This window comes from Theropithecus gelada, chromosome 18 (genome assembly GCF_003255815.1).
Source record: "Theropithecus gelada isolate Dixy chromosome 18, Tgel_1.0, whole genome shotgun sequence".
NCBI classification, from domain to species: domain Eukaryota; kingdom Metazoa; phylum Chordata; class Mammalia; order Primates; family Cercopithecidae; genus Theropithecus; species Theropithecus gelada.
In genome coordinates, this window is record NC_037686.1 from 15019123 (window position 1) to 15035274 (window position 16152).

Below are 16152 nucleotides of genomic sequence, written 5' to 3' on the forward strand. Positions count from 1 at the left end.
TGCAGAATACAGCAACAAGGCCGAAAACTATGTTAGACGAATCCGCGTCCATACCCCACCATCAGTTAATTTTAACTCTCCGTTCGGTACAGGTCACTCATACATGCTTCCCTCCAAAATGTTTAAGTTAGACACACTGTACAGATAACTTTCACAGAAGAACCCCAAGGGCTTGATGCTCCCCCGACAGAACGGCTTGAGCTTTCCCCAGCGCATCTCAGAGGCGCTGTGGCGGTCGCCAGACTCTTCGGGTCGCTCCCCTCCCCAGCCATTGCACTCGGGAATGGGCCGCACAGCGGAGCCCGCTCCTCAGCTGGGGCACAAAGTGCGCCGCCGCGCCGGGCAGCGGGAGGAAGGGGCGTGACGCAGCTGGAACTCCCGCGTGACGTCGCGCGGGCTCCCGGGCGGGGCGGGTCCGGCCGCCTCCGAGCCCGGCCGGCAGCCCCCGGCCTTAAAGCGCGGGCTGTCCGGAGGGGTCGGCCTTCCCACCGAGGACTTGGCATTCTGGTGAGGGGAAAGGGCGAAAGAGAAAAGCGACCAGCCGTCCCTTCACAGCGTCAGAAAGTGCTCGCTTCCCTTCGGGGGCTTTCGCCAATCCCGAGGCAATCTTGGAGGCGGTGAGTAAAAGGAATCTCTTTACCCCACCCGGAGCTCTGGGTCGGAGCGGCTACTTCTGGTCTGGAGCTGCGCGCTTGGCGAAGGGCTCCCGGGGTAGGGGTGGCCGCCCGGCTCTGGGGCTGTGTCTGAGGAAATAGGCCGGGTCCGGGCTACACTCGGTGGCTGTGGACCGGCGAGAGGACTAGCTCTCACTTACTGCTATTTCTCGGTCTCCCGCGCGGGCTGAGGCAGCGTCTTTCACCGCCAAGCGCGTCCCGCGCATGCGCCGGCTGCGGCGCGCGCCAGCGCGCGCCTCGGAGCTTTTTTGGCCAGACCCGCACGCGGAACCCGCGCGGGCCCCTGGGGAGAGGCAGATGGAGGAGCCTGGCTTTTTGCAGCTCTACTCTGCTCCGCCCATGTGAGGACCGCTCAGATGCCCCGTGCAGTTTGTTCAAGTCCCGTGTGTGACTCGAGATGTGCCTCTCGCCTTACCCGTGTGGGAATACCTGTGGTATGGCAGCGAGTATTTTGGTGAACCCCTGCAGTGTGGTGGTTTATACTAAGGAATACACAGAAATGTATTAAACAGTTACAGGCCTTTGAGCCCAGAATGCAGCTTGGGACGCAAGACGCACCGTGCTGAGAGATTGAGAAATGCACACTGTTGCACCTCGAATAACGGTTCAGTGCCGAGAGAGATGCTAACAACAAGTGCTGGGCATGCGGGGTAGGTGGAAAGGGTTTTGCGAGCTAGAATTTGCAAGTTGAATGTTTTGTTTTTATGTTTTGTTTTTAAAGCACAGTACATCACTTACTTGTAGATAGATACGTAAAGGATGCTTATTTTACACTCTTGGCTTTAAACGAATATATTAATACTTTTTTGATCATTAAAGTAATTAAACCTTTATTTTAAACTGTTGACTTCATAGAAATAGTTTATGTCCCTTTTTTTGTTTTGTTTTTGCTGCAGAGAGGTATTTTACAGTTATTGGTCTCATGACTTGATTTCCATCCCTGACATAGCCATGTCCCAGCTGTGTGACCTTGAGCAAGTAATTTACTGCCTTACGCCTCTTCCCCCAACTCTACAATGAAATTATAGTGTCTGTCTTATAGAGTTTTTCTGAAGGTTAGGTAGAATACAAATATTCTATAATAATACATAATTATATATTAAATAATATATAAATATAAATTTTCTACAGCACAGTTTCTGGTATGTGGAAAACAATAAATGGTGACTTTTATTCGCAATTATATATAGGCCCATTTGTTTGTCCGTTAGAGTTAAAAATAGAATGAAAACCTCTTTGGAAACAAGACTAATGCAGTGCACCTAATTCTTAAAAACTTTTTTGCAGAAGTAAACGTATACGAGAGAAATATTAGAATTATGAACCCTATTGCATACCCATCCACCCATCTTCAGAAATTGTTGAAGTTCAGCCCTTGTTTCATCTCTTCACCCAACATCCATTTTTGTTTGTTTTAGCTGGATTTTCTTTTTCAAGCAAATCCCAGAGAATATATCCCTTTACCTGTAAATATCTCAGTAAATACCCCTTTAACAGATAAGGCCTTTCAAAAAAAAAAAAGCATCATTATCATACCCAAGAAAATTAATAATTCCCTAATATCTAAAATCCAGTTCATATTTAGTTTCTGCTGATTTTTTTTTTTTCTTTTTTTTTTTTTTTTTTTAGACGAAGTCTTGCTCTGTCACCCAGGCTGGAGTGCAGTGGCTGGATCTCAGCTGACTGCAAGGTCCTCCTCTCGGGTTCACGCCATTCTCCTGCCTCAGCCTCCCGAGTAGCTGGGACTACAGGCGCCCGCCACCTCGCCCGGCTAGTTTTTTTTTTTTTGTATTTTTTAGTAGAGACGGGGTTTCACCGTGTTAGCCAGGATGGTCTCGATCTCCTGACCTCGTGATCCGCCCGTCTCGGCCTCCCAAAGTGCTGGGATTACAGGCTTGAGCCACCGCGCCCGGCCTCTGCTGATTATTTTTTAAAAGTCTAATCACAATTTTTGCAAAGCTTGATAGTTTATTTTTCTAGCTCTTTACAGTTCACCAAGTGGCTTCACATATACTCTTGCTCCCTTCAGAATTACTGTTTCAACTCCTTCATCAGAAACCTCAAGAAATGGTTAGCAAGAAACAATCAGTTCGCGCACTTGTTAGAAATGGTACTATATTGGCTAAGGAGCCAGATGTGAGGTTTAGTAGACTTGCTAATCGCTATACTTTTTAAGTTGTAGCTAGTTAATGGTTTCATTTTAAGAACACATATTAAAATATTTACTAATCTGTTCAAACTTCTTAACCTGTTGGTTTCTTCAAGGACTATGTAATAAACTTAATCATTCACCTTTATTCTAAGAGAGGCATGAAGTAACGTTACCCTAATTGTGTTATAACTCTAAGATGTTTCTATATTCATAGATCTTTGCTGTGTTTATATCTTACTGACTTCTCTTGTTTTTGGAAAGTTATACAGATCCTCATTTGTGTTAATACATCAGTCGACTATCTCTTTTATAAAATATATATAGATGTGTGTATATATATGGTTGCTTGTTAAGTCAAGACTATCTTAGAATGTTTTTCAGTTTTGGGCTCAGTATGCTGTTGCACCAATTCAAAAGTTAAATTTTATTTATTTTTTTTTTTTAATTGAGACAGGGTTTCTGTTGCCCAGGCTGGAGTGCAGTGACACAATCCCCGCTCACTGCAAATTCCGCCTCCCAGTTTCAGGCAGTTCTCCTGCCTCAACCTCCCAAGTAGCTGGGACCACAGGCACGCACCACCACACCTGGCTAACTTTTGTGTTTTTAGTAAAGACTGGGTTTCACCATGTGGCCAGACTGGTCTCAAACTCCTGGCCTCAAGTGATCCACCCACCTCAACCTCCAAAAGTGCTGGGATTGCAGGCCAGAACCATCTCCCCCAGCCAAAACAATAAATTATTTTATAGTGGTAAATTAATACTGACCATGAATGATAAAAAGCCCTCAATATCCAAATCCTTTCTGTTTAACATAATTTAGATAATTTTTCCTCTAAGAGAAATAAGAAAATTTGCCTGAAAATTTACCTTATATAGCCAAATAACTGAAATCAGGGCTTTTCTCACCATTATCATCTTTCCTTATTCTTTCCTTCCCCTCCCAAATTCTAAAAATGATTAATTACAAGTAAATAAAGAAATAGTAAATGAGGATATCTGGGCTTGTGTTTCATCCTGACTTCAAAGTACATAAAGATAAATGCAACGTTCATTTATGTTGCAATCTGTCATTTCAGGTATTTGACCTGTCCAAAGACGACTTGATACCTCTATAATGTAACAGAAAAGGTCAGAAAATATTAAGCAAATAGAAGTGTGGAGCGTATTAAGCAAGATGAACATCTCGGGAAGCAGTTGTGGAAGCCCTAACTCTGCAGATATATCTAGTGACTTTAAGGACCTTTGGACAAAACTAAAAGAGTGTCATGATAAAGAAGTACAAGGTAAAATCTTAAATACTTAAAGCAGTATTTTATTGCGACTGTAGTGGCTTTGTATACCTTTGTATGACAGTTCTCTTTATTTTTTCTATTTCAGCTTTGAGGTTCGGGGGGGTACATGTGCAAGTTTAGTACATGGGTAGATTGCATGTTGCTGGAGTTTGGTGTACAAATGATTTCATCACCCAGGTAGTGAACATGGTACCCCATAAGTAGTTTTTTGATCCCCACCCTCCTCCCACCCCACAACCCTCCACTGTCATGTAGGTCCCGGTACCTGTTGTTCCCCTCATTGTGTCCATGTGTACTAAATGTTTAGCTCCCACTTATAAATGAGAACATGCAGTATTTCTGTTCCCTGCTTAGAGTAATGGCTTCAGCTGTATCCAAGCTGCTGCGAAGAAAATCATTTTGTTCTTTTTTTATGGCTACATAGTATTCCATGATGTATATGTACATTTTTTTTATTCAGTCCACTGTTGAGTTTTGTGCATTTAATGACCATCTTTAAGTTCAAAGATATCTTTTTTTTTTTTTGACACAAGGTCTCACTGTGTCATCAGGCTAGGGTGTAGTGGTGTGATTACGGCTCACCGCAGCTTCCACCTCCCATTTTCAAGTGAGCCTCCCTCCTGTAGTTGGGACCATAGGCACACGCTGCCATGCCTGGCTAATTTTTTATTATTTGTAGAGTCAGGGTCTCACTATGTTGCCCAGGCTGGTCTTGAACTCCTGACCTCATGTGATCCTTCTGTCTTTGCCTCCCAAAGTGCTGGGAGTACAGACGTGAGCCACTGTGCCTGGCCCAAAGATCTCATTATTTATTTATTTGTGTATTTATTTATATATTCATGTATTTATTTATTTACTTATCTATTTTCAGAGAGGGTCTCACTGCATCGCCCAGGCTGGAGTGCAGTGGTATGATCACAGCTCATTACAGCCTTGACCTCCCAGGCTCAGGTGTTCCTCCCACCTTAGCCTCCTGAGTACCTGAGACTACAGGTGTGCACCACCATGTCCAGCTAATTTTATGTGTTTTTTGTAGAAACAGAGTTTTGCCATGTTGCCCAGGCTGGTCTTGAACTTCTGGCTCAAACAGTCCACTGGCCTCAGCCTCCTGAAGTTCTAGGATTACAGGTGTCAGCCACCGTGCCCAGCTGATCTTTTTTTCTTTTTCTTTTTGAGACAGGGTCTCGCTTTGTCACCCATGCTGGAGTGCAGTGGTGCAAACATGGCTCAATATTAGCGTCAACCTCTCGGGCCCAAGTGTTTCTCCCACCTCATCTTCCCAAGTAATTGGGACTACAGGCGCACACACCATGCCCAGCTAGTTTTTTTTTTTAACTTAACGTTCACCTTAGAACACCTAGCTAGTTTTTGTATTTTTTGTGGAGACAGGGTTTCGCTATGTTGTGCAGGCTGGTCTCAAACTCCTGAGCTGAGGTGATCCTCCCGCCTTGGCCTCCCAAAGTGCTGGGATTACAGGCGTGAGCTGCACACAGCCCAGATCTCATTTTTAGAGGACATTTACACTTGTAGTTTTTGTGATTCATTTTTATGGTCAAATTGGTGCTTTTTAACCACAGAACATAATTTGTATACAACTTGCTGTTATTTACTTGTGGTAATATGTATGAGATAGTGGAAAAGGTAAAGAATTTGTTGACTGAAGACCTGGATTTGAATTCTGATTTCATTTACCCACTTGCTCTGTGATCTTAAGCCTAATTACCTAACCTCTAAATTTAATTTTCTTCTACAAAATTTTTGCAGGATATTGACATAAAATTACTACATAAGTCATTTGACAAACCTGTAGCTCTGAAATACAAAAGTGAATGGCAGCTTACTTTCAGAGAGCCTGTTTAATGGAGATAGAGTCGTGTAAACAGATAATTACAATACAGTGAAATAACAGTTAAAAGGTTTTTATGAAGTGCAAAGAGTATATAGAGGATTAAGCAATTGTGATTGAGATGAGTAGATATTATTTGTATTAAAAGAAGCTAAGCTCAAGGTTTTGATATTAAATTTTAATATACTTTATTTCTGTAACTTTCCCTATGTGTGAGAAATGCTTCATATGACATTTGTTTCTTGATTACCTATTATAAGTTTAATACTGCAGTGCTTTATAGCTGTATCATTACACTGGAGTACTATTAAAACATAATCCACCTGAATCTAAACTGTAGTATGTGGGTCTGTTAGGACTTTCTTATGGTAGGCCGGGGGTGGTGGCTCATGCCTGTAGTCCCAGAACTTTGGGAGGCCAAGGTGGGCGGATCACCTGAGGTCAGGAGTTTGAGACCAGCCTGACTGACATGGAGAAACCCCTTCTCTACTGAAAATACAAAATTAGCCAGGCGTGGTGGTGCGCACCTGTATCCCAGCTACTCAGGAAGGCTGAAGCAGGAGAATCGCTTGAACCCAGGAGGCGGAGGTTGCGGTGACCTGAGATCGTGCCATTGCACTCCAGCCTGGGCAACAAGAGCAAAACTCCATCTCAAAAAAAAAAAAAAACAAAAAATTTCCCATGGTAAATTTAGTTTCCAGCAAAACTTCTGATAATACTCTTACTAATTAATGAGTTTTGAAATATGAAAAACCCCAAAAGTATTCTTTCAAGCCCCAGTGTTCATGGAGACACAAAGAAATGTTCAAGAAATGTTTTTTGGGCAATTACCATTTGCCAGACCTTGTGAATAAGAATGAATCCTATATAGTGCTAGCTTTAAGGAAATTTCTAGTCTAGAATTTTAATGCAGTGTACTATGTTATTATCTGAAAACATGAAGGAAGAACTGAGGGTGTGTGTGGTTGCATGGGGAAGTGGGTTTGTGCATGGTTTATGTCAGACTAGGCTTGATAACTGATTAAGTCTAATTAGCCAGGCAAAGAAGATGGTGGAAGGGGAGGGAATTTTCTGAGTAGAGAGAATAGCACATGCAAAAGTTTGCACATAAGAGCTTGATTCTATTCAAGGAACTATGGATGGTTAGGTTTAGTTCTAAGAGGAAATGGAATGGGAGATGGGAGTTTTTGGGGGAGGTGGATAGGGTATGATGCTAGAAATGTACATAGATCCAAATTACGTAAAATGGTATGTGCTGTGCTGAAGAGATTGTCATCATGCCTTGACTTTAGGGCAGATTTCTCTATTTCTGCAAAAAATGTTGGGATTTGGGGATTTGGGATTTTGATAGGTAGTGCGTTGAATCTGTAGATTGCTTTGTATAGTATTGACATCTTAACAATATTGTCTTGTAGTCCATGAACACGGGATATCTTTCTATTTATTAGTGTCTTCTGTATTTCTTTTTAAGGTTTTTATTTTTTCATTATTAATTTTTAGAGATGAGGTCTTGTCTCATTGCCCAGGCTTGAGTGCAGTGGCACAATCATGGTTCGCCGTAGCCTCAAATTCCAGGGTGCAGGCGATCCTTCCACTTCCACCTTCAGAGTAGCTAGGACGACAGGCATGCACCACCACATCTGGCTAATTAATTTTTTTATAGAGACAGGGATCTCACTTTGTTGCCTAGGCTAGCCTCAACTCCTGGGATCAAGCAGTCCTCTGACCACCTTGGCCTCCGAAAGTGCTAGGATTACAGGTATGAACCACCACACCTGGTCGTTCTGTAATTTACTTCAGCACCATTTTCTGATTGTCAGGGTACAAGTTTTTTGTCTCCTTGGTGAAATGTATTCTTAAGTATTTTATTCTTTTGATGCTACTGTAAATAGAATTGTTTTCTTAATTTGCTTTTCAGATTGTTCATTGTTAGTGTATAGAAATATAACTGGTTTTTGTGAGTCGATTTTATATTCTGCAACTTTCTTGAAACTCTTGATTTCTATTTTTGTTTTTTATGTTTTGAAACAGAATTTCACTCTGTCACCCAGGCTGGAGTGCAGTGGCGTGATCTCAGCTCACTACAACCTCTGCCTCCCAGGTTGAAGCAGTTCTCCTGGCTCAGCCTCCCAAGTAGCTGGGACTACAGGCATGCACCACCACTCCTGGCTAATTTTTGTATTTTTAGTAGAGATGGGGTGTCACCATGTTGGCCAGGCTGGTCTTAAACTCCTGACCTCAAGCGAGCCGCCCATCTCAGCCTCCCAAAGTGCTGAGATTACAGGCAGGAGCCACTGTGCCTGGCTATTTATAGGCTATTAATTTAATAGAAATAAAATATTTGACAAATTTCTTCTTCTGTTCTTTGGCGTTACAGGATCTTCATGAAATCCCTATTTTACGATGAGGAAGCATCAAGAAAACAAATGATATACTCTTTAATAGAAACAATATGCCATATTTATCAAATTATAGAATATATAAAGCTTGCAAATATTTTGTAGTAGATAATTCTCTTAAAGTGTACCCCTCATGGTTATGCTCTATTCATATTCCCACAAAAATGTCTATACTCTGAAGAACTTTAAGAGAGGAATACAGTAATTATTGGTGTATATGGTAAAGTCCATGTGTTTTATGAATGTTAGGTATTGGATATATGAGCTCATAAGAGAAGATAATCTTTGGTACATTATGTTGATCATGGCAATTTCAAATACCTTATGGATTCTTAAAGGTACTAAATGAATAAGTACTATTTTTTAAGTTGCTATGTCATTTAAAAACATTTTGGTTTGGGCCATGCCTTTGTCAATATGTTCCATATAGTTCCATATAAAATTAGAGTCTGTGTGTGATAACATCAAAGACATGCCTGAAGGGAACTTAATTTTTTTAAGGAGGTGGGGAATCCATTTGTAGAAACCAGTATAAGAAGCTGTTTGAAAGACATCAAACATGGACTTGTCTGGACTTTGCAGGTTTTAAGGTATATATAGAAATCAAAATTGACTCATTACTTTTAAAGCTTCATGTCAGCAAAAAATAAAAGAGAATGGCTGGAAATGGTAATATTTGAGATACGTAGTTTTTACTTATGTTGGAAATGGCAATATTTGAGATACATAGTTTTTACTTAGCTGCAGAAATCTACCCATAGGACCTTGCATGCATCCGAATGCTCTGCTACATGTGTTTAGAAATTTTTTTGCCTCTTTTGCCAAAACATAATAAAATGATAGCAAAATATGACAGTGTGTGCACTGATCACAACAATATGATAAACTGCATCCATGTCTTTTAAGACTAGGAAAAAATAGACAAAATGTTCTAATTTCTGCTGGAGACGAGCAATATGCAAACCAGACCATTTTTGTTGAAAAGTTCTGGAGACATTTATGACTGAGTTTTTATATCCTTTAAGATAATTGTATCCTTTCATGATTGTATCATTTCATGATGTGTTCCTCTTGTGACAGATGCTGCTAGTATCAGGGTTAAACACAGATTGTTACTGATAATATATACAGTCTTTGTGCTTTAAATTCAGAATTCACAGAATTTAATGGGAACTTCAGAATTCTTTAAATTTCAAAAGTCTTAAAGTATATTTGGGTACAAAATTTTATTGCCTTTAAAAATCTTTTTCAGTATCAAGTTTATTATTAAAAGCACAAGTAATAAAATAGAATTTAGAAGATTTATTTTCAGAATATCACTATTTTAATAAACAATCTTTTGCCTATGCCAGCTTCTGCTATTAACATCTAGCTAATATATTTTCTGTGTCTAGTAAATATAGTAATCAGTTTCAGAGAAAACTAGGCAGGTTTTGTGAGGCAAACTTGGAACACCTTGAAGGAATAGGACAGTTTGGGGGCTCTAATAGGACAGGATAAATATTCCTTGATGCATTTTTTAATTGCTCCATTTATTTTGTATACATAGAATCAAAAATTCTAAAAAGAAAACATTACCTTAAGATTATACAAATTAACAGTGAAAGGAATTGTCCCACTCATTACTAAGAATGCTGTCAGGCTGGGCGCAGTGGCGCACACTTGTAATCCCAATACTTTGGGAGGCCAAGGCAGGAGGATTACTTGAGTCCAGGAGTCTGAGACCAGCCTGGGCAACAAAGCGAGACCCTGTCTCTGCAAAAAAAAATTTTTAATTAGTCAGACATGGTGGTGCGTGCCCGTGGTCCCACCTAATTCAGAGGTTGAGGCAGGAGGATCGCTTGGGCCTGGGAAGTCAAGGCTACAGTGAGCCTGTTTGCACTCACTGCACTCCAGCCTGAGTCACAGATCCTGTCTCAAAAATGATAATATTATTATTATTATCAGTAACTCTCACACCTTTTATTTACATTCACATCTGTAAATAATAAAATCCACAAAAATTAATTTACCCATTTTGAGATCATTAAATCTTAAGCAAAGTGAGCACACCTTAAATGGCTTTGGAATTTAAATAATTTGTTAGGCAATTATAGAAATGCTAGCAGTGGTAGTTTTGGTTGAAGTTTAATTACTTCATTTGTATATAAAGCCCCCACTGTTTGTCAAGAAAGTGATGTTAAGTGTATCATTTGTAATTCAGAACCATAAACAACTTGTTTAAAATGACAGTACATACATTATATATATATGGTTTGTTCTGGGTAGAGAACTAAAATAAGTAAGAATTAACATAGCAGTGATTTTTGTTAATGCAAAGGCATTGAATTCTTGCCTCATTTCTGAACTCTTACATTTGTTTTCTGTATTATACAGGCGCTTGATTGTTTCATTTCCTCCAAAATTTATGTATGAGTGAGTGTAGGGTTAATTGTAGCACAGTGCTTAGTCTTGTGAACACTGTTTCCTCAATAGGTATCTTACGTTGCCAGTGTTACAATCCCAGATACTTTGTTCAACAGATTACCTGTTCATACAGGAGCTGCATTGTTGTATAGCCTCATTCCTTCCGATGGGTGTGGAGCAGGATTAAAGCACACTTTATAGGGGTTCTAATTGTAGATTCCTAATTGACTTGGTGAATAGCAAATGCTAAAATTTAAACACACACACACACACACATATATAAACCTGTTTCAGGGTGATCTACATGACAGAACAAATACCTCACAGGTGTTGAATGCTTACAAGATAAAAGAGTAGTTCTTCCCCTGTTTCCCAAGGATTTTCTTTTGAAGTTTGTATGGATTTTCTATCTCATTATTTCTTTTCTTAAAATGGTTTATGGCAAGAATCCATTTCATCTTTGGCTGCACTTTTCACTTCTAAAGGCAGAACTGATTGTTAGAAGTCAGCCACAATTAAAAACAAACAAAAAAAAAACCTGTCAAGTAAAATTTCACACATTTTTGAGAAGGGAAAAAATGTGTCTGGATGCACCACAGGTTACAACTCTTTTATTGAAGGATGTTTGGGTTGTTTCTAATGTTTGGCTAAGACTGCTTGAACATTCAAGTACAGGTTTATCCGTAACACTTTTTTCACCATCTTATTTATAACATTTTTTGTTCAAATTATAGAGCATAGAATCAAAGGTAAAATGTGTCATATCAGTTGGACATTTTCTAAAGGTGAAATTTGAGACATAAGGAGAAAATGTAACATCCAAAAAATTCTCCAGGGCCTTTATTTTTCCACAATATCTAGATTTCCTGGCATTAAATCATTACCATGGAGGGCAATAAGAAGAGATGTCTTCTTCATTAGTGTCTATGTGACCATGGTTGGGAAATTTATAGGTTTGTTTTTAAAATTGGTATTTGTCTAAATTATGTTGTCCAAAAGATTGTACCAAGTTAAGCAGATAAAGAAAAAATACGTTCTTAGAAATGATAAATATGTTTGTTTCTACATACATATATGAAAAACTTTTCTGATTTATAACTTGATAGAATCTGTGAACTGCCAAAGGCACATAGTAAATATTCTTGGATTCTTCAGGAATCCGTCAACTAATAACTATTTATTGGTAACTAACTGCCACCAAATAAAAATTCTTGAGTAGATCTATAGTTGGGTAAATTGTAGAATATTAAAAGCACTGATTGAGAAATTAAAGAGTAAATATTGAGGGCTTTTTTCCCCCTTTATGTTAATCACATTGCAGGAAGTAGGGAGCATAGAGAAAATAGAGGGCAAAGCAATATTCAAGGAGAAAAAAATTTTCTAGTTTTTACTGTTTTAACAATCTTTGATTAAATCACTTTTTTTTTTTTTTTTGATACGGAGTTTCACTCTTGTTGCCCAGGTTGGAGTGCAATGGCGGGATCTCAGCTCACCACAACCTCTGCCTCCTGGGTTCAAGTGTTTCTCCTGCCTCAGCCTCCCAAGTAGCTAGGATTACGGGCATGTGCCACCATGCCCAGCTAATTTTGTATTTTTAGTAGAGACGGGGTTTCTCCATGTTAATTGGGCTGATCTCGAACTCTTGACCTCAGGTGATCCACCTGCCTGGGCCTCCCAAAGTGCTGGAATTACAGGCGTGAGCCACCGCGCCTAGCCAATTAAATGACATTTCTAAATCAATGTTGGGTATTATAATTTTTCAATTTTGCTAAGTAATTGTTTTTGTTTGACTTATATATAGTTGCTAATGATGTATGTATTTTCGTATTTGTTCAGTGACTTTTTTCTTTTGTTAATTACCGCTCATGAAAATTAGAAATGTCACCCTGTTTTATCCATATCCTTCCTTGCAGTTTCAATGCCTGTCAGTCTGCTTTCTTCTCAATAACTATCTGAGTCCATAGGCAGTGGTCTTCTCTTATGTTTTGTGTCAGACTCAATTAAAATTAAAAATTCATGTAATAGATATCTTGAGATATAAAACATTCATGCCTTTTGTTAGGTACTTTTCTATAAGGAATTTTGCTCCTAGTCCAGGACTTCCTACCACAATCTAGTTTAATCCCAGAAGATTTGTGCCTACATAAATACCATTGCTGTTAGTAAATACACAGGCTATGTCAGAACATAGACCTTCATTTATAGTGAACTTCTAATTATATGCTTGCCCTGCTACTAGAAAAGAAATAATTTACTTTAGATGGGGAAAACGTTATTCCATTTGACTGTCACATGATAGACTAAAAGCAATATGTTGCAGATATGCTTTTGTGACTGCAGGATACAAGTAAGGGGAATATACTGTAAACTAATGAGACCTGGTTTATTATTTAGAGGCCAGACTGTTGTGACTTAATAGTGTAGCATTTGACTCATAAAGGAACTTTTGTAGAAGTAACACTTTTTCTTTTTACTTTTCAGGTTTACAAGTAAAAGTAACCAAGCTAAAACAGGAACGAATCTTGTAAGTATCAGTATGTAATACTCAGGTGTTATTTATAGAGCAGTTGATACTAATGTCCAATTTGACCTTAATGTCTTATTTATAAAAAAAAAAAAATTAGCCCTACTTAATATGGGCCTTGGATAATCAGCAGCAATTTTTTTTTTCAAATTCTAAATTAAAAAGAATAATTTGATAATTTTAAGTATAGCCTTAGTTAATTATGTATGTTTACATTATAATACAACTTACATATGTAATCTTTTCCCATAAAATATTAAAATGACAATTGATCTGTAGTCTCATTTTGATTTGTCAGCGGAGTTCTTTTTTCAGCCATAATTAACACCTGGAATTCAACATGCTACAAGACGGGGAGCAGAATAATTCTGGAATTTCGAAACTCATATGAATGAAAACTAAATGGGCATTTTAAGACTCCTTTTAGGTAGTTTGAAATTACTCGAAGATTCCCTGAATTGTTTTGCTTATAAAGTTCTAAATGAGATCTGATTTTTTAAGTGCAGGAACAGATTTTACTCATGATTCTCTAGAGCTTCCACATTCAGGAATCTGAAACAGATGGCAGAGTAGAATATCAGCACCCATAACGAAAGTCAGTATCATGTAACTAATAATAATACGTTTGGTTTACAGTCTGTGTCTATGGGCTTTAGTTACTTCACTTTCTGAAAGTTTCCAAGGCTGTAACATGCCATCTGTGGCCAGGCACGGTGGCTCACACCTGTAATCCCAACACTTTGGGAAGCCAAAGCAGGCAACTTGATTGAGCCCAGGTGTTTGAGACTAGCCTAGACAATATGGTGAAACCCCATTTCTATTAATGCAAAAAATTAGGCACGTGCGGTGGCACGCACCTGTGGTCCCAACTACTCCAGAGGCTGAGGTGGGAGGATTGCTTGAGCCCAGGAGGCATAGGTTGCAGTGACCCGACATTGTGCTACTGCATTCCAGCCTGGGTGACAGAGTGAGACCCTGTCCCAAAAAAACAAATTAAAAAAGCTTTTTTTTTCCATTATAATCTGCAAATGAAAATTGGTAAATTTTCTGTTACACCAAAAAGTCACGTTTGGAAGTGAACTTAGTTGATTCAGGAATATAAAATCATGCATTTTTTTAAAGTTTTGTTTAAAGTGAAAATTTCTGGTTCTTCATAGCATTTTAAAGTGCCTTGTTGTAACTGTACATGTTCCTACCCTAAAGATGTTACTGAAAACCTCCTTAACCATAGAATACCCCTTTTCTGTGTTTCTGTGGCAGAGCTGTGTTTAGTACCCCTAACTGAGCTGTTTTTTAACTTAAACAGAAAACCAAATAATCCTTTTTTGAGTAATGAATGTAAGATGTACATTTTATTGGGTAGGATATTTTCCTACTGTGAAAAATAAAAACAATCAGAAGTGACTTTTACAGTAAGGAAAATTTCTTCTTTTATATGGAAAGCCCAAAGAAGGGACATTCTAGGACTGGTTAATAGGGGACTCAAAGACTCAGGTTATTTCTTCTCTCCCATCCTTAGTATTTTGACTTGCTGTCTTATTCTTGAACTCACTGCAAAACGTTGGCTGTCACCATTCTAGTCATCTTCTGCAGAACATCCCTGGGTCCTCTTTCACTAATTACAAAAGTTTGCCAGAAACAGACCCCAGCAGACTAACCGAGAAAAGACGAGAGAAGACCCACGTAAAATCAAGAATGAAAAGGCCAGGCGCAGTGGCTCACGCCTGCAATCCCAGCACTTTGGGAGGCCAAGGCAGGCGGATCACGAGGTCAGGAGATCAAGACCATCCTGGCTAACACGGTGAAACCCCGTCTCTACTAAAAATACAAAAAAAATTAGCCGGGCGTGGTGGCGGGCGCCTGTAATCCCATCTTCTCGGGAGGCTGAGGCAGGAGAATGATATGAACCCGGGAGGCAGAGCTTGCAGTGAGCCAAGGTTGCACCACTGCACTCCAGCCTGGGCAACACAGCAAGACTCTGTCTCAAAAAAAAAAAAAGAATGAAAAAGATGATATTACAACTGGTACCACAGAAACACAAAAGATCATTAAGGACCATTATGAATAACTGTATGCTAATAAACTGGAAAACTAGAGGAAATCAATGCATTTCTGGATACATATGACTTACCAAGATTGAATCAGGAAGAAATAGAAAACACGAACAAACCAGTAATGAATAGCAAAATTAATCAGTAATCACCAAGTCCAGGACCAGATAAATTCACTGCTGAATTCTATCAAATTTACAAAGAACTAATACCAATTTTCCTTAAACTGTTCTAAAAAAGTGAAAAGGAAGGAATTCTTCCTATCTCAGTCTGCAAGACCGGCATCACCCTGATACCAAAAGCAGACAAGGATGCAACTAAAAAACTACAGTCCAGTCTCCCTGATGAACATAGATGCAAAAACATTCAACAAAATACTAGGAAACCAAATCCAACAGCACATTAAGAAGATAATACATCATTATTAAGTGGGATTTATCTCAGTGATGCAAGAATGGCTTAACATATGCAAATCAATAAGCATGATACGTCACCTCAATAGTATGAAGGACAAAAATCTTATGGTCGTCTCAATAGATGCAGAAAAAGCATTTGATAAAATTAAACATCCCTTCGTGGTTTAAAAAAACTGTCAACAAACTAGGGCATATAATGAACAAACCTCAAAATAATAAAGGTCAAATGTGCCCAAACCCATAGCTAACATTATACCAAATGGGGAAAAGTTGAAAGCCTTTTTTCTAAGAACTGGAACAAGTCAAAGATGCCCACTTTCACCACCATTATTCAGCATGGTACTGGAAGTGTTAGAGCAGTCAGGCAAGAGAAAGAAAGAAAAGGCATCCTAA

At 39.0% G+C, this 16152-nt stretch overlaps 1 protein-coding gene across 3 annotated transcripts in view; it reads left to right on the forward strand.

The window, feature by feature from the left end:
• The first annotated feature begins 371 nt into the window (after nt 1-371).
• The window catches only part of RBBP8 (RB binding protein 8, endonuclease), a 97415-nt gene continuing 81634 nt past the window's right edge, over nt 372-16152 (forward strand). Inside the window, exons 1-3 of one of the 3 annotated variants that reach the window (XM_025365483.1) lie at nt 372-617; nt 3902-4108; nt 13250-13292. In XM_025365483.1, the coding sequence (XP_025221268.1) occupies nt 4000-4108; nt 13250-13292 (152 nt within the window). In that variant the 5' untranslated portion in view covers nt 372-617; nt 3902-3999. Of the gene's footprint in view, nt 618-879; nt 1222-3901; nt 4109-13249; nt 13293-16152 lie in introns of those variants that run through there. The other 2 variants (XM_025365484.1, XM_025365485.1) reach the window with 2 other exon arrangements.